Raw genomic sequence first — 22912 nt, 5'->3', positions numbered from 1 at the left:
TTCGGTGCACTACATGTTTGCTTTCAATGACCTGCCAAAACTGCGTTTCCCCTGTATACAGTGCATAAAGACACGAATTTTGTTTTCTACGCAGCACGCAGACACTGCTGTGTTGTTCTGTTGTGTTGTTGAATGAATAAAATCTTGTTATGAAAGAGAAGACTTTGCTAAATGAGCAGCACATTGCTACGTTTCGGGAAGGAAAAGTACAATATATAATATTTCAAAAGCAACTAAAAAACGAAACCGACGTGACAGCGATCAACGCTCGAGTTTTCTCTTTCTGCCCTCTGGCGGGAGATCGTGGAACAAGTCTTGCGTAAGTGGAGAAAGACAAACATAAGGGAGCACAGTATTGAACCACAGCCAGCGTGACGTGTGCCGATAGGTGCATTCAATTGAACTACTTGTGTGCTTCCGACGGTTCAGCAATGATACGCTTGGGTTTATCAAGGTGCCACGTGAATTTGCACGGCTGTGATTCAAAAATTGCTTTTGGGGATGTGTTGCGCCATGTGTGGAGAGTCAAGGCAAGAATCAATCGAAAGCTGAGTCGTCGGACTACATACAATGCATCGGATATTAATGTAGCCGCCGTAGCGTTGCCACAGTGACCGTTTTTGTCTAAAAAATTGAGTAAGCATTTTCGTCGTTTTCATAGCTTTTCATTGCTGAATCTGTAACCTCACTACGAACAAAATTTTAGGTTTCCACAGCATGATAACTGTTATTGGTTCGTGTGGCTTGTCTTCTAGAACCTCTCAGTGACCTGTCTTCTTCAATAAATGGCCTGTACGTACTTTTAATGATTAGCTAAAATTCCTCTCGTTGCATTAAAAACACGCTAGCTTCGGTCCGCGGCCGCTTGAGGGGCTAGTTGGTTCGGGTCCAGAAAAGCTGGAGAGGCTGCAGGTAATGGCTTGGTGAATCCTAGCGCATGCGCTACAACCTAATTTTATGCCTCTGCTAATTTGCCTCTCATGATCAGGGTGCTATATAAGCAACTTGTTGCGTCGTAGGAATCCGGAGACGAACGAAGAACAGTAGCAAACAGTTTATTGCTATATAGTGCAGCAAGAACAGAAGTGCAAAATGCAAGTGACCAGAAGTGAAACATTTGCCTTATAAGCAATCGTGGTCGGGTCATGTCACTAACTGGAAACTAGGCTTGCTAATGCTATCGACAGCACGTGGCGGTATCACATACATGACACAACTGAGCCTAGGTGAACTTAGTTTAACACAGATTTCAGAGGCTGACTACCAATCATGAGTTAGTGTTCTCATGCCAGGCTACTGACTGCTAACTTTGTCTTCTGTGGAATAATCTTTCAGCCTACTCTTAAACGATGTACGCTCAGGGGCTCAATTATTTGTTACAAGTGATCTAGAGCGCTGCTGACCAGGCCAGTGTCAACTGCCAACCGCAGGTTGCTGAGATGTTCGCCATTGATTCTTACTCCTAGTCCTTACCAGTCTAATAGCTTGAATAATTTTTCTAATAATTCAGTGAATAGCGTTGGAGAGATTGTATCTTCTTGCCCGAACCCTTTCTTGGTGAGTATTTTTGAGCTTTTGTGTATTTATGTTGCGTGTGTTTGTGTGTGTGTTTGTGTGGAGAATTAAGCTTGCTGCGGAGTCGTAGACATTTGTTGCAACCATCACGTTTGTTTCTTGTTATCGTTGAGTACGCAGTGCCACCGTAGTTACGGAATCCCTACTGAATCAAATACCTCTTCGTAATCTATCAAGGCCATATAGAGAGGTTAGTTGTACTCAGCATATTTCCTAATTGATGATATATGATTTCTTAATTGATGACATGTATACGATTCATTGTAGAAAGCCCTTTCCTTAAGCCAGCCATATCATTGTGCTTGACTAAACTCCATTGTTGAGACGATTTCATTGGACGTTACATTAGCGAGTATTTTGTACATTACCGACAGCAAGGTAATCGTCCCAAATTCTTGAATTCTTTAACGCCTGCCTCTCTAGTGATTGGTATAGGATGTTGGCACTCATTCAGCATTCTTCTACACTTCAAATGGCAGGTATTGTGAATAAAAGGTCGCTAGATTTTTCGAGTATAATATTCCCTTGAACTTCGGCAAACTGGAAAGTTATTCCATATTCTCCTGCTACCATCGCCCGGGACATATTTTGCCAGGTTCTTCTAACATCATCGTTAGTTGCACATAGAGCTTCTGTATCATGTTCGCATTTACTTACTATCAAGGTCGCGGGCTGCTATGGCTAATCTACAGTTACGTATAAGATTACACTTCTGCTTTTACTATATTATCCAAATTGCTGATGACATTGCCGTGCTAATATGTTTACACCTTGCTCTTTTCTACTTAACAGGATGACTGATTCTGTCTCCGAGATTGCGTGCTGCTTTCACTTGAACGCGATTATTATACTTTGATATATTCATCAAGTATGCAGTCGGTATCTAACCATTTCGCATGCCCAGTGACCAAAATTGATTACTAGTTTGTGCCAATACGTAAGCGCTGACTACTGCATGTCTTGCCTGGCAGACAATATCGGCCACTGTGTATGTCTCCCAATAGGCAATTTCCTGTTGGCTGCTGACTGGCCTGTTTGACAAATAGAGTCAGTGGATATGTACCCGAACAGCAATGTGTATGTGATGTTGCTATATTTCCATTATTGAAATATAGCAAATATATTCCATCCAGTCCATTTACTGACGATACAAGCTATAAGAGGTGACACAGCCCTGCGAACTTGAATTTGCTAGGCACTACAGTATAACGCCCCCGGGTCGTGTCACGCAGCATCCCGTGGATGCGCCTGTTCAGACAGGCAAATGTGGACCCTGGGTATTTGCTTCGTCTTGTAACGCTCCACCAGGTGTTACCGGACGAATTGAACCGGTGGTGGATCATCTCGATAGCGACGCCCACTGCGGGCGTTGATGCCAGAAATTCACATGCGGATCATTTTTCCAGCTTTTTCACGGACCCTACCGGGAACTCTACACTACCAGCGTCCTCTCGGCCCCGTTGTCATTTTAATGTTTCCTCTTAACTCGAAATGCCTCAAACTTCGAAATTCCAACTAGCCCAACTATCTGTAATAAGTCCTACCGGGAGAAAAGCTAGAACGCTGTGCTTCGCAGAAGACGCCAAACGAGAGCATCGCGACATTGAGTAACCACAAACTTGTGCGAATAGTGCTCACACATTACAACACCGCCGTTCTGCATAGCGCTTACATCAAGCGAGTTTTGCTGTGGGATGTCTGCACAATGAAGTGAGTGAAGATGAACGTCGAAAATTTTCGAAAGCAGTTTTTAGTAAATTTAAGCAATGTGTGAAGGGCTGCCGAGCACGCACTCAAAGCACCAGGCCACCTCATTAAGTGTACTGTATCTTTGCAACGTGAATAAAAATTCAAAGGATAGTGACGCAGTGGTAATCGATTACTTCTGAGAAAATTTCTCAATTATTTTCGTGGGGCAGTAATTGGTAACTGTGACCAATTATGTCTTTGACCTAAGTATTTATAGTTGTAATCAGCTACTTTTTTTTCCTGTAACGTGTACAAGTCCGCGTTTACCCTACCTGACATTTCTACATCCTGCGCAATGCTGTGGTCGGCACAGATCATGAAGCATATTTCAATTATTTCTTCCTCACTGGGACATTTGTGTTATTGCGCTTCCTCACGAAGGCATTCATTACTCCTAGTCAATTTCTTTGCGTGGATTCGACCAACATATTTCCTCTACTATTGCTACAGCCATCATGCTTTAAGCATGCATAACCTTTAAAAGTTGCAAGAAAAACTTTATGACTGCATAAAACAACAATGAAGGCTACGAACGATTTCGACATTTCGTATATATTGGTACAAGAAATAAGTAAGCAATATAAATCAGATACAGTTTCTAAACATAGCAAACAATCATCGATTACAAGATATTAAACAGAGCTCACAACTGGGACAGAGGAACTTACGTGTGACCTAAAATGGGTTGGTGGCTTTTATACTGCAGAGTGTGTGATGTGATGACTTTCTATATGTAGACACCAGTAAAGATACATGCAAGTTTGATTTCTTGTTTATTTCGCCGGCACACAAATGAGCTTCTTATATTTAAAAACGAACGCAGCTTTATTCATAGAATGGCTATCGTGCGCTGACGAAGCATGCTTATACGATACTTATATGCTAGTATTTTTTGGCATTTCATAGCCCTATTCTGCATTTTGTATGAAGAAATGACTAAAAATATACAAAACGTTGCTTGCCCTCTCACTTAGTAAAGGAATAAAACATAAGAACGGTCATTTATTGGTTAGTTTGCCAATAAAGGTAGCAAGTACATTTATTCCCTGATTGCATTGAAGTCTCTTTTTCACGCCTAACACGGTTACCCTACTGTGAGGAGAAAAAAATGATATGAACGCAGAGCAACGAAAACATAAGAAAACAAAAAAGCATTTTATTAAACATAAGCATAGGAAAAGTTAGGCTACTTACTTATTATGCAAATTTTTTTTCTGCGAATCAAAAATCACTTTTGGCTCATGACACAACACATCTAGTTCAGCTGTGATATTTTACCACGCTGAGATAACCTGCAAAATATATCCTATAATGTACAGTTAAGTTGCCATAATAAAATCACAAAGTAACGTTCGATTACTTTAAGCTACATTCAAGTTCTACGACTGCCTTTATAAACGACGAAATTGAAGCCGGTCATTGCCCGAAGCTCGCGCATATACCGGCGACTCTTCCGTTAATATGACTTTCGAAATATCCGCTGGTAATCTTCTGGTGCGAAAGCATATACGTTTTACTTAATGAATTCTTTCACTGGCTAATATAACTCACCTATGTTGACGTCTTGCGAATTGAGATTAAGAGGAATCAATAAGGAATGGGAATGCAAAACCTCCTGCGTGTTTAGATTTAAGCTGCGGCCTATGGGTTGCCACTTGGTGAAAATTGTTTCCCAATGCGGCCTCTGGTAGTCAAATCTGCAGCCCCAAAATGCGAGTTGCCGGTTGAAAAAATATCACTGAAATATTATCGAAATCGCCAATAAGCTGAAATATTATCCAAATCGCCAATAAGCCAATAAGCACGGTGGTATAATCACATGCTTATTTTTTCGCTAATGCTAAGCGATCGACGCCCCTACTAATCCAATTAGTCTGAAGTGTTTGAATTGACCTGTCTATACTCCGTTACCTGCGGCGACATCGCAACTCTCGCAAGTGCCAGTTAAACTGCTTCTTAGAAGACTCCTCTGCCAACGTCATTTATGTTCGTTAGTTGAAGATTTGCCTCCGGTCTACTATTTGTTTTATTTTTAGGTGCCGCGCCCTTCAGTGCCTGCGTCAACGTCTAAGTGAATGCCAGATTCGTCAATTCTCATCGAAACTTTTCGTCTTCTCGTTGCTGCCGTGGGCACCGCTGCTGCCGGAAGCGCAGAACTAGAACTGTCCCCATTGGGGGTGCTTTTCTCGGTAGCGTTCGTTCCAGTATCCTGACCTTTCACAGTAAGGTCGGTGGATTTACTATTGATGGCCTCGGTCGTGTTAGTTCCAGTATTATCAGTTTTCTCGGGCTTGTCATTTCCGGTTTCCCCTGTCACGTCGGTTTTACTACTCGTGGTTTTCTCTTTCCCGTCGGTACCAGCAGTCCCGGTCACGTCCGTTCCACTGCCCTCGGCTTTCGTTGTCGTGCCGGCTTCAGTGCCGTCGGTTTTCTCCTTGTCGTCGTTTCCTGCACCACCAGCGCCCTTATCCGTGCTGCTTCCTTCCTCGACTGGATTCCCTGTCGTGGTGGCTGGAGTGCTCACTGCACTCACTGTCGGGCCGGTTTCCTTAGGTTGCGGGTTTTTGTCTTCTGTACCTCCAGCTCCGCTGGAACTTGTGTGTCCGTGCGTGCTTCCTCCTCCAGCGAGTTTGTAACCGGCGTAACCCGCGGCACCTGCGGCCAAACCGCCAGCCGCTAATTTCAAAGCAGTACTACCTCTACTACCTTTTTTACGTGGCGAGTCAACTACAATGACAGTAGGGTTGTGTGGAGCGTACGGCGGGCCGTACGGGCCGCTTCCTGCTCCACGCATGTTTCCATTGTAATACCGATTTCTGTTATAATTGTTTTGAGGACGACCACGATTTCTGTTTCGTCTGCGCTTTTTATTGCTCCTTCTGAATCTTGCCAGTGCAACATATTTTCCACTTTCATGCATTTTGAGGCCATCGTGCCCTTCCTCGTTCGAGCTTCGAGCAGCACGTTTCATACGTAACAGTTGCTGACGTGACTTTCGGGCGCTTAGTTCTCTGGCAAATAAACGTGCGTCATTTTCGTTGATAACTTGGTCAGTATGCCGATTGAGATTTGTTTCACTGAGAAAGCCGGATGTCGCATAGCCGCCACTAGTTGAGAGGACAGTGCTACCAGTATGACTGTCGCCATTGGTATTGCTATTGTGGTAACTTCTTATGTCGGAGATGGGGCCCCATTGGTAGTGTTCTGCTGCAGCATGATTCCCAATATCGAGACAGGCCCCTTCATTGCAGTGGCCCATATACTAGTGGAAAGAAATAAAGAAAGGAAAATCGACGAAAATTGTTAGTGAACCTTGTTATGACTGATCAATATTTAACGCATAATTTGCAGATCATAATTCGTTGCAGCTATGAACACAAATTATGAAATTATTATAAAGAACTCGGATTTGAAAAGCCAGACAGATCAATGAAATGGGACTCATAGAATTTAGTAAATAAAATAGACAGCAAGGAATAGCGACGTTGCAAAATATCCAGTCAAATATCCAACGAAGTTGTTGCTTTTGAGTAGCTGTATTAGAAGTTTTATTTTCGGTTACCTTAACCAGATGCTTTTCAACGTCACCCAAATATGACTCATCCGATACTACCCCGTTAGAAAAAACGGTGGCAGATAAGGCTTTTGAGCGCTTACCTTGCTAGTTTTTAGTAAACGCCATAATTCACCCACACACAGTTCTATTCGCAGGCACGCCAGCTATATGTTCCTCCATTTCCACCAAATTCTACCTTGGAGGTAGTTGTAGTTCTTACTGGATCACAGACCTTATTCTGTGCTGTTGGAAAACACGCTTATAACGCACGGGAGCACTGGCAAGCGTAATTTAGTGCAAAGATTATAATTGATCGTAAAAGTTGAACAAAATTTACTGTAATAGTCTATGCCGACATTCCTCAATGCCGTGGTATCATATCTTTATCTCAGTACGGCTTCATTTCAGGTGAAGACAGGCTGTCTTTATTGGATGATTTTTGAGGTGCTTTAAATTATGGTTTTGAGCACAACGAAGTGTTCTATGCACTGTTCCTCAATATCAGCAAAGCATTTGACCGTGTATTCCATAGCTTTCTCTTACCTAAGTATGGCTGTTGAGGGAGTTTCTGTGAGACAGACAGCAAGCTGTGGCTCATGGCCATGAAAACAGTAACATCTCTCTAATAAAAGAAAACGTGCTCCAAGGTTCTTCACTCAGTGCCTAATTATTTGAAATGTCCCTAAACGACTTCTCCGTAGCTGTTTTGGTTCAAACTCTATATCTAGGCACCGTGCAGACGCGACCTTTGTACTACAGGAAGCATCCAGTAACGTTAAGGATTGGTCTTATCCGAATCTAATACCTGTGTAAACATGGCTAAAACAAATTTGTTTTTGTTTTGTTTTCATAACAGATTAAAATATGTCGTTCTCATGATTGTCCTTTACACCGGGATAGATCGTGTCCATAGACTACAGAAAACCCCCGTTTTGTTAAACAGTATAGCCGAAACACAAAGCATCGTTATCACCTGTGCTAAGCTGTCATTTAGTTTTTCTGAATGCTCTAGATCATGTTACGTCGATGTGGGGTCAGTGGAAGCAAAGCATTCGTTGGTCAGAATTTTGATGGTCCTACAGCGCGTCTCTGCGAGATTGGATGGCTCCATAAACGCTGTTGCTTTTCGCTGCACAAAGCATTTTGCCCTAGTGACTTAGGAAGCCCAGCCTCGGCCTTAGCCTCTAGTCTTCACTAAACAGAGTGACTCATGCTACTATGAGTTGCGATGACGGCGACCATTCCTCCTCTATGCGGGCTTCCTGCTCCATCTTTAACACAAACAGTTTCATTTAGACAAACCGTTCGATTTAATTTAGCTTATTTAGGTACCATAATAACACAAACTACAAAAACAACAAGTAACTTGGCGCAATAAAAGATACAGACACAAGAAAGGCAAAGACAAGCGACTCTTTGTCTGCCTTTCTTGTGTCTGTGTTTTTTAATGCGCCAAGTTACTTGTTCAGTCATGGAAAACGAACTAGCCCAACAATTGACTATTCTAGAACACAAAACGAACATGAAAGAAAAAAATAAAATGAGAGACCCTTCTGCTAATCTGCATAAGCAATGTGATAGAACTCCCGACGTAAACCAGAAAACCAGAGGTCGCTCCCATTTCATGATACGTCAGAAACTTGGAAAAGAAAGATGACGTTTTGGTGAAGCCTCCCGTAGAAGCATGTGACAAAGCAATTGTTAATTGCCTTGTTTTTATACACCGAATTTATCCACTCGATTCATGGCCAATAGCCCACTGTGAGTATGCGCCACAACCACTCAGGTTGAGTATGCGTTGAGTATGTTGAGTATGCCCACTGTGAGTATGCGTCACAACATCATCAACAACAACGACGGTATTTCAATGGAATAAATCGACTGGCATCACATGAGAGCCGACGTATTAAGTTGATTGCCATTGCTGAATATTTTAGTATTGCTGCCCCTAAATACACGAGATAACGCTATCACCTTAGATGTTATCACTGTGTGAGGCTCAATAAAATACACTAAAGCCTCTAGATCTAAGGCTTGCACTAAGGCTGATGTATTCTCGGCTCTCATCAATTAAATTGCGCCCCTGTAAAGTGCGTGCTCTGCATATGTCTAGGTGATTTATCCTCTATGCGAACCAAGATGAAGACATACGATATCAAGCTTTAAATACAAAATTGTCCCTTCTGCGTATTTACTTACCCTGCACGGTGTTCCATCGGGTTCAGGTTGCACAATAATGTTGAAAGGTGCTCTTAGGTATGGAATTATACAGGGAAATTGGCAGGGAGTCAAAACAGAAGTCTGAAATAAAAAAAAACTTTCCATCTAACGAGAAGCCTTACGTAAAAGAACAATATTATTACATCTTTCCCCCGCGCCTCGAAAACGTTGCGGATAAGCGACCGACAAGGTCACTTATTCACCAATTTATCTTTGCACACAAAACAATCTGTTCGGCTCGTTATTTTGTCAAGCTGTAGACCTCTTTCCTGGGTGTAAGTGGAAAGCGGCACAGGCGCGGGGAAAGGAGGACTGTATCTCCCATTTTGACCTGTGTCGTGGAACATGCGAGGCGAGACAGCGCCTCCTGTATAGCACAAGGCCTGTTCACTTCGATCCATGACGTCATGCTACCTTGGCCGACTGCTATAGACGGTTTCATGCTCGCGATAACAGCAGCGAGCGTGACGCCCCCAAGAAACTTCCGGTCACGTGCCTTATCAGCCTGCTATGTTGTAACGCATGGTTGATTCTTTGCCAGTTACATTTAGCAGCAACGTCAGTGGGCAAACAGGGCCTATGTCTGTAATCAGTGAAAAGGTCTATACAATCTAATGCGGATGCTCCCGGGTAAGATGCGGTGATTTTTAAATGACCGCTTTCGTCCCGCCGGGCTTTGCAGTTCAAGTACCATGACGTCATAAATCAGAGTGCACAGGCCTACTATCTAGGAGGCGTTGGGCGAGAGCTGCTGTCTCTCCGCACGCTCTGATGCGCTCAAAAATCCAAAGTTCTACGTGGTTGCCGATGCACATTACGAGAGCCCTATTTGGCGAGTTATTATGCTGATTACCATATAACTGCGATAGTGGTGTGCTTCAAGGCCATTCGTTTTGGCGGCCACTGAAAGTAAACATTTCGCGATTCCGATTTAAATTTAACGCTTCACTACTCGTACCGCTCGTACCAAAAGCTGGACCTTGCGTGCTTCCGTCAAGTATTAGTTGGTTGGCACCGCTAGAGTAGGCATTGCTCAAGCACATCGCACGTAGTATCTAACACCGCGTCACACCGTTCACCTCTTGGTTTCCAGATACGGCATCCCGTCGTCCGGTTCGCCAATGTTCCACCTGTCATAGCCTTGCACTGTGTACATACTTTGTGCGATATATCCCCGTGAGGTCTCCTAAAATTGCAGATTGCCTTGAATACGTTTCAAGTTTAAGTCGAAAACGAGTATGTAGTTTCCTGATACGAAGTCACATTCACACGGAACATGTAGTATACAGGGTGTCCCAGCTAACGTTGGCCAAGCTCCTAAAAATAATATACATACTGCACAAGGACCCAACGAATGGTATCCTGTCAGTAGTGACGTACCGCGCCAGGGGATGCTTTTAATAATTGAACTATGAATGATTAAATGAGAATATTTACCGAACATTTTAATTACTGAATTGAGGGCGCCAATTTTGATAGAAAAGTAGCAGCTGTGTTTTAAGATCGCCGATTCAGTTGTTTACAGTGTGCAATGTCTCACGTAATTATTTTTTCCGGTTTTAAAGAAAACGCGCGAAATATGAAATCGCCGCTAGATTGCGTGTCCGTGCGCCGTCACACCAGCGGTCCCAGGCATTACTCGGAAGTATTACCTCTGCTCAGTGGCTTTGCCCTCGACCTCAATGCCGCTGCGCACTGCATTGGCTTCCACGCGGAAAAGACAGCTCGCAGTTCGCGGTGACCAACGGCAATACCGATGCCTCGCCGTTTTCAGGTGAGAGCCAGGCATTGAGCAGGGTTAACTCTTCTGAGTAAAGCCTGGCCGGTACCGCTGGTGCCGCGGCGCGTAGACGCGTAACCATGAGGCTATTTTCCTATTTGGCGCCTTTTCTTTATAACGCGGAAAAAGTAGTTAAGTGAGACACAGCACACTCGAAACAACGGGATCGGGTGTTTTAAAACACAGTTGCTATTATTCTATCATAATTCACGCCCTCGGTTCAGTCATTAAAAGGTTCGTTAATAATTCATATTTAATTATCGATAGTTCAATTACGAAAAAAATTCCTCCTGGTGCGATACGTCCCGGCTGACAGAATACGATTGGTTGCGTCCCCGCATATTCTATATTTTAGTTTTAAGAGCTCGGCTAACGTTAGCTGGGACGTAGAAGTCGTTTATTTGTACTCTTGCGACCAGCTTTCGCGAAACTTTACAGCGAGCAGCGAGTGTTGTGTATTCTTGTGTATCTCCGCTTTGTCCTGGTCAGTGCGCTGCTTCACCAATACGGTATAATGACTTTACACTAATTTGATCTGACGGGTGAGTCGTCACAGGGGGTGAAACACACATTTGATTAGCGTGTTGAGCTGCGCGTGTAAACATGAATATTATCGATGTATCATCATCATGCCGAAATATTACACGATGGTAATCCTTCATCTCTGTGTTTACGAAAGGGAAAGCGGCTTTTACGGCAAGAAACTTGAGTAACTGGTTGAGTTTTTCATGTACGTAGAGTAACTTGCCATTTATTCATGCTTTATTGGGATAGCAACGATATTGACACAACAGGCAAATTTTCGTGGTCGACAGCTCCGTGAGGTTCTGATAAAGTCGAAATGGGATAATAGAGAGTTTTAGAATAGGGGTCCCCAAAGTTTGGGGCCCCAAAGAGCTGGGTGTTAACGGTGGGGCACGCAGGAGTAAAGTGTTTTAGAACAGGGGTTTGTGCTTACGAATAGCGTCTTGAGCTTGCAGCGCCACTACGGTGTCAAAGAAAAACTAGTATAAATATTAAAATGAACTGTGCCATTTTACGACACGAAAAGTAATTTTGACTTCCGTGTTTTTGCGTTTAATTACAATTTAAAGGTTATTCTATAAGCAGCAAGCGATTTGTAGCGCTTAATTTTGAGTAACCTACTTTACGTGCCTTCACCAGCCAATCTAATCTACGTTAAGCCTACGAGCCATGGAATCGACAATCGAATTCGGAATCAGCGGCGTCTAATGAATCAAGCTTCATTACACACATTAGTTGAGAGAAAGCGATAATTGCAGTAACTTCACCCAGCTTACTAACTTCACGTGTTACCACTAATCGAGCCCAGTTTGGCGCTCGGTTAGAGCCGTCGCTTCGATGGGCGCCGCCATGTTTGCTGACGCGAAGCTTTTGGGGCAGCTTTTGGGGCTGCCCCAACGCAACACCCAAACGCAGTTTGCCTCTCGCGCATGTGCATGGCTTCGACGCCATTTCATTGGGGCCCCAAACCATTTGGGGTCCCTATTATAAAATTATCTAATATCGCTCGCCATATGCTGTGATTGCGAGGGTGAGCATGCGAGAGGGAACAGAAAAAGAAGGTGGCTTGATACGGGCCATCCTCCCGCGCAATCGATGTTGGATATCCCCTGATCAAGCGCACGTAAGGGGAGGGGATTGGTGAGCGCAAGGTAATGTCATCAATAGCACGCTAGCAGGGGCGGGGAGTAGGCGAGTTGGCGTCTCTCTTTTAGCCCCGCCGTGCCTGCGCCGATCAGTCCGCAATGCTGAGCACATACGCGACGAGCGCGCCCTATCTTGGAGGTAATGTGAGCCGGGTCGCAGTGGACGCAGAGGATCGCAGTGGATGCATGCGGAGAAATATGGAAGTAACTGTGCTACATATCTTTTATTATTATTTGCGTTTGGCTTCTTGGCATTAAAATGCCGCACACAGGAAAACATAATATAATCCGCTTTGACCGCACCAGGGTTTTCGAGGCCACTGGTTTTCCTGCTGAAGTTAGTGGACAACTTGTTGCAAAGGCATGGATTTCACAGGTGCGGCCACCGTTCTTGTTTAGCTGCGTTCTACTCAGAAGTAACTGCTCGCAAAAAAATTAATATTTACAAACGCAGTTAAGGTTTACCGTTACCAATATATTCGGTATTTCCAAAGTCAAAACAGAGCACATAATGAGCAATCTTATTGAAAATGGCATATTATACCACTGACTTTGCACTGCAGCATGTCATATTTACCGTAATTCTTTCTGCATTGATCAGGCACACACAGATATAATTTCAGAATCAAAGAACATATCAATCAAGTTTACCGATTGAAAAAAAAATATATATATTTAAGCGAGAGAATCTCGCTTCTTCGGGAGGGAGTTAACCCACGTTATACGATTTTTCCATGCATTCACACAATGTACTGGAGAGAGCGCTTGCTGCTTGCAGTAGCGCAGGCGTTAATTGATCTAGAAACTTTATTCTCCGTTAACATATATCCAGTTATGCAGAGTCCTCCTTAATATATTTGTAAAGGACAAGAGTCGCACAAAAAACTTATCTTATACGCAAGCGTTGTCTGCGATTCCCTACTGTCGCCGCAGTCGTCACGTTCACCATTACGTGCAGAGGGCGATACGCCATCATCCAATGAGTAGGTGCTCTGAATACCAATGAATCCAATCCAATGAATACGTGTGAGTTTTGAGAATAGAAGCCACAGCTTCTGTTTATTTAACTTTATGCTTGAAAAGCTATTTTTATTGCAAATCCTATGCTGTGTCACTCAACGAACCGCAGACACTATGCGCGCTCAGAAATCAGTCTTCTGTCATGTATACTTACAACAGCGGGTGACACCAGTCGCTGACAATTCAAAATGCTTCCGTAGGTGCATTCCGTCTGGCATGGCCCAGCTGCGGGAAACGGCAAATGATAAGAGAAAGTCCTAATTGCTTTTGAACGCCTATTTCACTCGGTTAATTAACCCCATGCCTTATTAAAAGCGAGAACTCATTTGGTTGTGCTAGCGCCCACAATCATATGCTGTGTATAAACGCCATTCTGTGTTTGTAGGCCTAAACAACGCGTAGCTTTGGCATCCGTCTTTCATCTCGCTTTGCCCTTCCCCCGTGCAGGGTAGCAAACCAGAATCTTGTCTGAATAACCCCTCTACCTTTCCCATCCTGTTTACCTCTCTCTCTTGCTATTGTCACGTAGTAGCGACGGTGAAGAAAACAGTCGCAAAACTGGGAATGACGAAACGGACTTCTTATTGGGCCAACCTGTGCTCACAAAAGCAAGTTGCACTCGAAGCACAACGATAGCGGCGAACACAGTCGGCGACCGTTGAAATCTGATCAGCGGCGAAACGTGTCGGCGAATATACATGGGTCATCGCAGGTTCCGTCGTAATCTCTGGTACCCGCGTGTCTTCCAGAAAGTACTAGGTAATTTGCGTCGCTTATACAATCAGATTAAGCAAGCGTCGGTGACAACAGACAACCAATAGAAGTATCGATAACGTTCGAGAAACTTCCGATACATGCTGGTGCGTCCTGCGCCGAGCGATAACGTTTAACATTTCTTGGCCGGGGAAAAGCGGTCACCGGTGAAAGATGCAAGTACACGTGTCAATATCCGAAGAGATCGCGTCCACTTAGCGAACGCAGTGTAATGTTTTTCAAAGTGATGGCCTTACAAGTCGGAAACTTATCTACGTATGTGAAGGTGTGCTTGTGTATAGCTCACTGAAGAACGGTCATAATCATCAGCCTATATTTCTGTCCACTGCAGGACAAAGGCCTCTCCCTGTGATCTTCAATTACCCCTGTCTTGCACTAGCCGCTTCCAACTTGCGCCTGCAAATTTCCTAACTCCATCACCACACCTAGGGCGCGATCTTGTACGCGTTCCAAAATGGAACGGAGGCGTTCCGTTCCATCGAGCCGCACACGATTGGCCAATTTCAACCGCGACGTTCAAATTGACCAATCGTGTGCGGCTCGATAGAACGGAACGCCTCTGTTCCATTTTGGAACGCGTACAAGATCGCGCCACTAGTTTTCTGCCGTCCTCGACTGCGCTTCCCTTCTCTTGGTATTCATTCTGTAACTCTAACGGTCCACCGATTATCCATCCTATGCATTAGGTGGCCTGCCCAGCTCCATTTTTTCTGCTTAATGTCAATTAGAATATCGGCTATTCCCGTTTGTTCTCTGATCCACACCACTCTCTTCCTGACTCTTAACGTTAGGCCTAACATTTTTCGTTCTATCATTCTTTGTGCAGTCCTTAACTTGTTCTCGAGCTTCTTTATTAACCTCCAAGTTTCTGTCCCATTTGTTACCACCGGTAGAGTGCAATGATCGTACACTTTTCTTTTCAATGACAGTGGTGAGCTCCCAGTCAGGATTTGGTGATGCCTGCCGTATGCACTCCAATCCAATTTTATTCTTCTGTAAATTTCTTTCTCGTGATCAGAGTCCCCTGTGAGTAATTGACCTAGATAACCTTACTCCTTTACAGACTCTAGAGGCTGACTGGCGATCCTGAATTCTTGTTCCCTTGCCAGGCTATTGAACATTATCTTTGTCTTCTGCACATTCGTCTTCAACCCCACTCTTACACTTTCTCGGTTAAGATCCTCAATCATTTGCTGTGTTGTTGCATAGGACAATGTCATCTGCAAACCTAAGGTTGCCGAGATATTCACCGTTATTCCTCACTCCTAAGCTTTCCCAGTCTAAGATCTTGAATACTTCTAAGCATGCAGTGAATAGCATTGGAGAGATTGCGTCTCTTTGCCTGACGCCTTTATGGATAGTTATCTTCTTACTTTTCTTGTGGAGAACAAAGGTTGCTGTGCAATCCTTGTAGATATTTGCCAAGATATTCACGTATGCCTCCTGTACTTCATCATTTAATGCCTCCATGACTGCTGCTATCTCTACTGAATCAAATGCTTTTTCATAATCTATGAAAGCCATTAGAGAGGTTGATTGTACTCCGCAGATTTTATATTACCTGATTGATGACATGGATATGATCCATCGTAGAATATCCCTTCCTGAAGCCAGCCTGTTATCTTGGTTGGCTGAAGTCATGTGTTGCCCCGATTTTTTGAAATTTATCTTGGTGAATATTTTATACAAAACTGAAAGCAAGCTAATGGTTCTGTAGTTCTTCAATTCTTTAACGTCTCCCTTCTTATGAATGAGTATAATGTTAGCGTTCTTCCAGCATTCTGGTACACTTGAAGTCGTGAGGCATTGCGTTTAAAGGGCCGCAAGCTTTTTAAGCATGTAATCTCCTCCATCTTTGATTACATCGACTGTTAATCCAACTTCTTCACCAGCTTTTCCTCAGGTAATGTCTTTCAAGGCCCTTCTAACTTAAGTGCTAGTTATAGAAGGAGCCTCTGTATGTTGTTCATCACTACTTCGAATGAACGTAGCTTGGCTGCTCTGGGAGCTGTACAGGTCAGGATAGAATTCTTGAGCTGCTTTTACTATGTCATAGAAATTGCTGATGATATAACCTTGCTCATCTCTCAGTGCATACATTTTGCCTCGTCCTATGCGAAGTTTTCTTCTCACTGATTTCATGCTACGTCCATTTTTACTGCTTCCTCAATCTTTTCCACGTTATAAATTAGGATATTCCTTACTTTCTGCTTTTTGATCAGTTTCGACACTTCAATGAATTCTATCTGATCTCTCGAGTTTCACACTTTCATGTTTTGCGGTTTCTTTATTATGTCATTTGTAACTTAGGAGAGCTTACATAATGGTTTCGTTGGTGCCTCACCTCGCACTTACTGCTTCTGAGACCAGTCTGCTTACAGTTTCGTTCATTACGTCTATGTTGTCTTTATCTTCTTGTTCTAAACTGCATATTTGTTTACGAGCATCAGCCTGAATTGGTCTGCTTTTACACTTACTGCGTCTAGGTTGGCCTCTTTGTTCTTGACTAATTTTATTCTTTGTTTCTTCAAATTGAGAGAAATCCTAGGCCTCACTAACCTATGGTCACTGCACTTTACCCTACCTAACACTTCTCATCCTGCACTATGCTGGGATCGGCAGAGAGTATGTTTTCTATTTCATGCCTTGTTTCTTCATTAGGGCTTTTCCAGATCCTACTTCCTGTTGGTGCGCTTCCTGAAGAAGGTAATCATTATTCAGAGCCTATTCCTTTCCGCGAATTCTACCAAAATCTCTCCTCTAGTGTTCCTCGATGCCGAATAGATGCCGTAGTTGTCAGTTGCTTGCTCACCAGCCTGCTTTTCCTCCACTTTTGCATTGAAGTCGCCCTTGACTACGGTATACCGAGTTTGCACCTTTCTCATTGCTAATGCAACATCTTCATAAAACTGTTATATTTCTTCATCATCGTGACTTGAGGTTGGGGCGTAGGCTTGTAGTACCTTCATTCTATACCTCTTATTCAGCTTTATTACGACGACTCGTACCCTCTCATTAATGCTGTAAAATTCATCAATGTTGCCCACTATGTTCTCATGGACTATAAATCCTACTTTGAATTCGCTCTTACCTGGAAGACCTCTGTAGCAGAGGACGTGGCCGTTAGTCAGCACTGTATAAGCCTCACGAGTTCATCTAACTTCACTAAGGCCAATAATATCCCAGGCAATACCTGATAATTATTCAAATAGCCCTGCTATAAGCTAGTCTCAATCGATAGGGTGCGCGTGTTGAACGTTGCTAGGTTTAGTTTCGAGTGGCGTCCTGTCCGGACCGAGAGATTCTTAGCACCCTCTGCCGCGTCGCAGGTCTGACCGCCGCCGTAGTCAGGTGCTTCGCAGCCGCTGGGAACTGGGGGCCATGGGTTAATTGTAAGAGTCATGAGGGAGGTAGCGGCCGAATACTGGACCAGGGAGGCCAATTCCCGTAGTCAAGTGCTTCGCAGCCGCTGGGGACTGAGGGCCATGGGTTATTGTAGGAGTCATGAGGGAGGTAGCGGCCGAATACTGCACCAGGGAGGCCAATTTCTGTTCTGGTGAGGGAGTGACTTTGTAGAAGCGTAGTGGGCATTCCTAGTTTGGTTGCACCTGAACTAGTATAGCCCCACTAGCTCTCGGCGATATTTTTTGCCGGTGTCAGGCTCCACTTCATGCCTGAAAATGTAGTGGATTGGAGGAGGATTCGAACTTACTACCTGCAGATTAGAGGCCGCGTGGTGTACCTCTGCTCCACTCCACCAAGAAGGGTATTGATGTTCATATAGGCTTTGCAGGTTACCCGGCTAAAGCCATCCACATGGTTGTCATGATCAAGCGCTCTTCAAAACTAGCACGACTGCCCCTTATTACGAACAATTTTGAGCGCACAACTTTGAAACAAATATATAGTTATTTCTACGCTCGTGAGAGTTCAGTTATTTAAATTATGGGGTTTTACGTGCCAAAACCAAGATCTGATTATAAGGCACGCCGTAGTGGAGGGTTCCGGAATAATTTGGACCACCTGGTGTTTTTAATGGGCACCTAAATCTAAGTTCACGGGTGTTTTCGCATTTCACCCCCATCCAAATGCGGCCGCCGTAGCCGGGATTCGATCCCGCGACCTCTTGCTTAGCAGCTCAACACCATAGCCACTAGGCAACCACAGCGGGTATGAGACTTCCGTGAGGAGCGTTGTAGGAGTTGCTAACAGATTTACTGCTAGCTTTTTACCGTCTCTGCATCAAGACTTGGAAGCTTAATTTCCGGACGTCAAATTTAAATACTCACCCACAATGAAGAACAAAACACTGATGAGGCGGGAACTAGCATCCATTCCCAGCACTGGCAAGGTCCTGCAATACGGGTCACCGCCAAGAAAAGCTTGTATAATGTTCTTGTTCGCCAGAGAAATGACTGATAGCATTGTATATTTAAAATTATAGAAAATACAGTTCTTGCGCTTTACAAAATCATTTTCTAGCTATTGTTCATATTCACTTGCGCTTCCATTGCAAGCAAAACACAATAACAAAAAAGAACTACATTGTTTTTTGTGCCGGTTCAAAGGAAAATTGCATGTCTATTTCTCTCTTCACTCAGGCTACATGTCTTTGTCATCGGTTCTTGATTATAGAAAAAGATTAAGCACGACTATGCGTGAAAAGTAACAATAAAAATAATTATACTGCACAAGACAACACTTAATAATAACACTGATCGTTTTAAGAAGTCATCAGTGAAAAAAATCAAATCAGATCTCTCGCATTGACTTCACACACTTCCCAACCGTTGACGCAAAGCTGCAATGGAAATGAAAGCATACGCTTCACGCGGATGTTTCGTTATACGTGTGGCAGTGTCTGAAAAATTCCTTGTTGTATGGAAATAAGTTTACCTAGATAAATTCCTGCTAGCTCACGCCACAAAAAAGAAAGGGGTAATGGTGAGCAAAAATAGAACTAGTACTCTAAGTCTTTGAACATTTGTCTTATGAGGAAGGTTCTGAAGTGATTACATTAAAAAAAATTAAGCCAGTTCCACGCTTGTGAAATCTGATGAAACAGCGGAGCTCTGCAAGTGTGGGTGTATAACGTGTAGTGGTTATGACGCTTGCCTTATGACCGTGAGTACCCGGGTTCGGGTCCCGCCTCACCAAGAAACTTTATACTGTTTTTTCTGTCTCTCTCTCCTTCTTTTCCTCTCTCTCTCTCGCTCTATTTTTCTCTTTCTCTCGCCCATAGCAAGTTGTGTTACAATCGTCGGTACGATGCAACCATATGGTTTCCATAAATGCATGTTCTGCAAGCGTGGGTGTATACGGTACCAGGGCTGGAATCCCGCCTCGCCAAGAAAGTTCGTTTTGTTTTATTTATTTATTTCTCTCGCTCTCTGTCTCTCTCTCTTTCTTTCTCTCTCTCTGCGCCTCCTCTCTCGCCCCTTTCCAACCACCTGTGGCTGGCACACGCTTCGCAAAACTGATCAACGCTCGGCCTCGGCATGGTTAAGCCTCGGCCTTAGGGTATGACCACGCTAGCGGCAAAAACGCGCGCGTCATGCCGCGAGCGGCAAGTTGCCGCGAGGCCACCGTGGCACGCGCATCTCGCCAAGCGGCAGCGCGATAAGATCTCCCGCGCTCTCCGAACGCGCGAGGAACACCGCGAGCGCTCGTTGTTTCATGGGAGAGACGACGATCGTAGATTGAAAACCCGGCGCGGACCGGCGGCGATCCGGTTGTGATGGCTCCGTGACATCACTCTCGTCGCTCTTGATTGGTTCTTCATCTCGCGGCACGCGGCATTTTCCGCAGAAATGGGTCTCGAACCAATTTCGCGCTGCACGCCGCAAAACCCCCGATTACTGCCGCTTTTGCCGCGCGCGGCATGACGCGTTGCCGCGCGTTTTTGACGCGCGTTTTAGCCCCGTGTTTTTGCCGCTAGCGTGACCGTACCCTTAAGCAGCTCTTCTGTTGAAATATATATTGCGACATTGCCTATGACCGTGTCAGAAACTTCAGAAAGCTGGTAGATGCTGACCATCTGTCTTTGTTTGAGCATTTATTCGCAGTGGTCGCTGACCAGTGGAGCAAAGCGTTGTCGCCCTGGCCTGATCGTTCTGATCATACGCAGGGCCGATCGTCGTCTTTCTCAGAGGACAGCATGATGGACCGCTAGGGGTGACACTGCATTGAAAGCCGTTGCCAATGGAACCTAAATGATCCTTTTATAGCACATGCACAGGAATGATTTACTCTAGAAGAGTAGCCAAGTAGAAAAAAAATCAGGCAAATAAACTTCACCCCAAGTTTCAGAAAACATTTCGCTGTTCGGAACTGTCGGCAAGGAACTGCAAGATTACATGACTCAGCTAAGTTCAACTATTCTAATTCATCTGTACTATTCTAATTCTAATTCATCCTAAATCTACTCACACTAGCTTCTAGTGTCATATGTCATATAAAACACAAGGTGGTTTTCCTAGAGCAGGCTGTGTAACTCAGCAAAACGTCGCGAAAGTAATCTGCTTAGCATTTGTGCCTGCGCGTTTGATATGAACGCTGTGCACTTGCATCAGTGCCGTGGTTACAAAACTTTTCAGCATAACAAAGACAGACGCTCGAAGTGAAGCGAAGAATTTCCTATAGCCTGTATTTCATGGCGTTGATGGATGGGTGAACTGCTGTCATAGTAAAAAAAGGCACGATTCTGCGAAATACTTGCGTCAGAAATGTGCGCCAGAATTGTATGCATCCTCGAGCTTCAAAACATATTGTGTCATGTGAGGTCGGATGCGTATCGTGCACGCTCAATAAAGAAGTCGCGCTTTATATGAATCGAAAAATATAGAGACAATACAATTGAAAGCTTCTATGTGATTCCCTTGCAATCTTGCTTCTAGAAATATACAACTGGAAACTACTGCACACTGTACTGCACACTATACGGACACATCTGTGAGCCCGATACTGCCAATATATACCGGGTCTTGCATGCAACTTCACTTTTCCAGTCTTAAAATTTGTAGATAGTTCATTTTTCATTGATTAATACAGTCAATGTTTGGGATTAGAGACGGGAGCGGCACAGAACAAGCAAATCTACGAACAAAAAGGTATATAGTATGCGCAGTATAGGCTTAGAACGCACAGCACAGAATTATTCTGACATTTGAAGGTAGAGTAGTTTTACTTATTATAGGAAACTGATTGAAAATATTTCCAAAGAATGCACAAAACGACAAGCACAGTCACACATTTTCAGTAAAATGTTCTTGGAAACGGGTGTCGCAATGTGGCCACTGGGGGCCTGGGCGAGGTGATTCCATTTTATACACCTTATAAGGTATAAAGCGTGCTAATTTGCTTAGAGGGTCCCTGATACGGTTTGGACACATTTTGTAGACACGTAGGGTACAACTACTGTAAAACTTTCGCGCCACAATTTAAGTGAGGCGTCTCATATTGAAGTAGGGAGCCTACATGAAACGAATATTGAAGTGAAGCAGCCCATTCCCTAGCGATATTTTTTCTCCTCAACTCGTTCGCCGATTGATCGGGGCTAAGCGCTGCCTTCGCTGGCTCTGCGTCATGATGTGACGTCGTGTAGTTTACTTCCGGTTGCCTTGGAGCCAGCGCACGAAGCCTTTCCAATCTCAACGCTAGCCTCCTGGCCGTGGATCCCCAGCGAGAGCTATCCAAGCAGCGTGCGTTGCGAGCGTTCTGTCATAGCGATCGCCGAGCGTGTTTAGTGTTCCGGCAACCGCAGGCGAGCTGGGCGTTTTGACTGATGCGAAGAGGCGTAAACTAATGCCCCTCCACACTACTACAGCTGGAATGAAGGGGCTTTAGCATAACCGTGAGTGGTCTGTACGGTGAAGCCACCTAGTGGCGCAGAGCTTAACCAGCCAAACAGAGAGCTAATATTACTGTAACCAGGTGTAAAACATTTCAAACATTTAAAAAGAGAATGTGTTCACGATTACGCTCCTGCCGAAAATTTAAACCAGCAGCAAAGTTGAATACACTTAGTTACTGCGATATCAGCTTATGTGTTTGTCTAGTTGAGCTCTGTGTCACCAGGTGGCTGCACCGTGCAGGTGGTTCACTTCTGCGCCTCCGTTCATCTGGTAAATCGCCCAGTCCGCCTACGCTTGCGTTCGGCCGAATACCCGAACCTCTGAAGCTATAGTGCGGTAGTAATCCTCCAGTGTGAAGTGACGGCCACAAAGGCATATATGCCGGCGCCGATCAGATAGCGACAGCGCGATGCGCTGCAGCCACTTCGCTCGCATGTCCCCTTGCAGAGGGACCCGATGTCGCTGCTTGACATGTCGCCAATCGCTAGATTTGCAGCCCACAGCCTAACAATAGCGATTCATGGGGCTCACGAAAAGAAAGCTCGAGATCGACACTGACACCGCAGCTGGCGTCAACATGGTGAAAGTTGCTACGCAGGCAGAAGACACTTCCTCTGTGCCGGAAGTGCAGTGATAAATTGTCGTTGTGTATTTACTTTCTGTCCCGTTTTTTTAAAACAATTTAACCAACATTTCAACTGTTACAAACATTTTT

General features: G+C 44.3%; 1 protein-coding gene across 7 annotated transcripts in view; it reads right to left on the bottom strand.

Moving 5' to 3' along the window:
- Nucleotides 1-4320: 4320 nt before the first annotated feature.
- The window catches only part of LOC119444551 (ras guanine nucleotide exchange factor E-like), a 77420-nt gene continuing 58828 nt past the window's right edge, over nt 4321-22912 (bottom strand). For 4 of the 7 annotated variants that reach the window (XM_049663429.1, XM_037708930.2, XM_049663427.1 and 1 more), the window contains 4 exons: nt 18634-18698; nt 13725-13795; nt 9080-9181; nt 4342-6586 (listed from right to left, as the gene is read on the bottom strand). In XM_049663429.1, the coding sequence (XP_049519386.1) occupies nt 5357-6586; nt 9080-9181; nt 13725-13795; nt 18634-18679 (1449 nt within the window). In that variant the 5' untranslated portion in view covers nt 18680-18698 and the 3' untranslated portion in view covers nt 4342-5356. Of the gene's footprint in view, nt 6587-9079; nt 9182-13724; nt 13796-18633; nt 18699-22912 lie in introns of all 7 variants that reach the window. The other 3 variants (XM_049663430.1, XM_049663433.1, XM_049663424.1) reach the window with 2 other exon arrangements.

This window comes from Dermacentor silvarum, chromosome 3 (genome assembly GCF_013339745.2).
Source record: "Dermacentor silvarum isolate Dsil-2018 chromosome 3, BIME_Dsil_1.4, whole genome shotgun sequence".
NCBI lineage: Eukaryota > Metazoa > Arthropoda > Arachnida > Ixodida > Ixodidae > Dermacentor > Dermacentor silvarum.
This window is presented reverse-complemented; position numbering and strand designations above follow the sequence as displayed.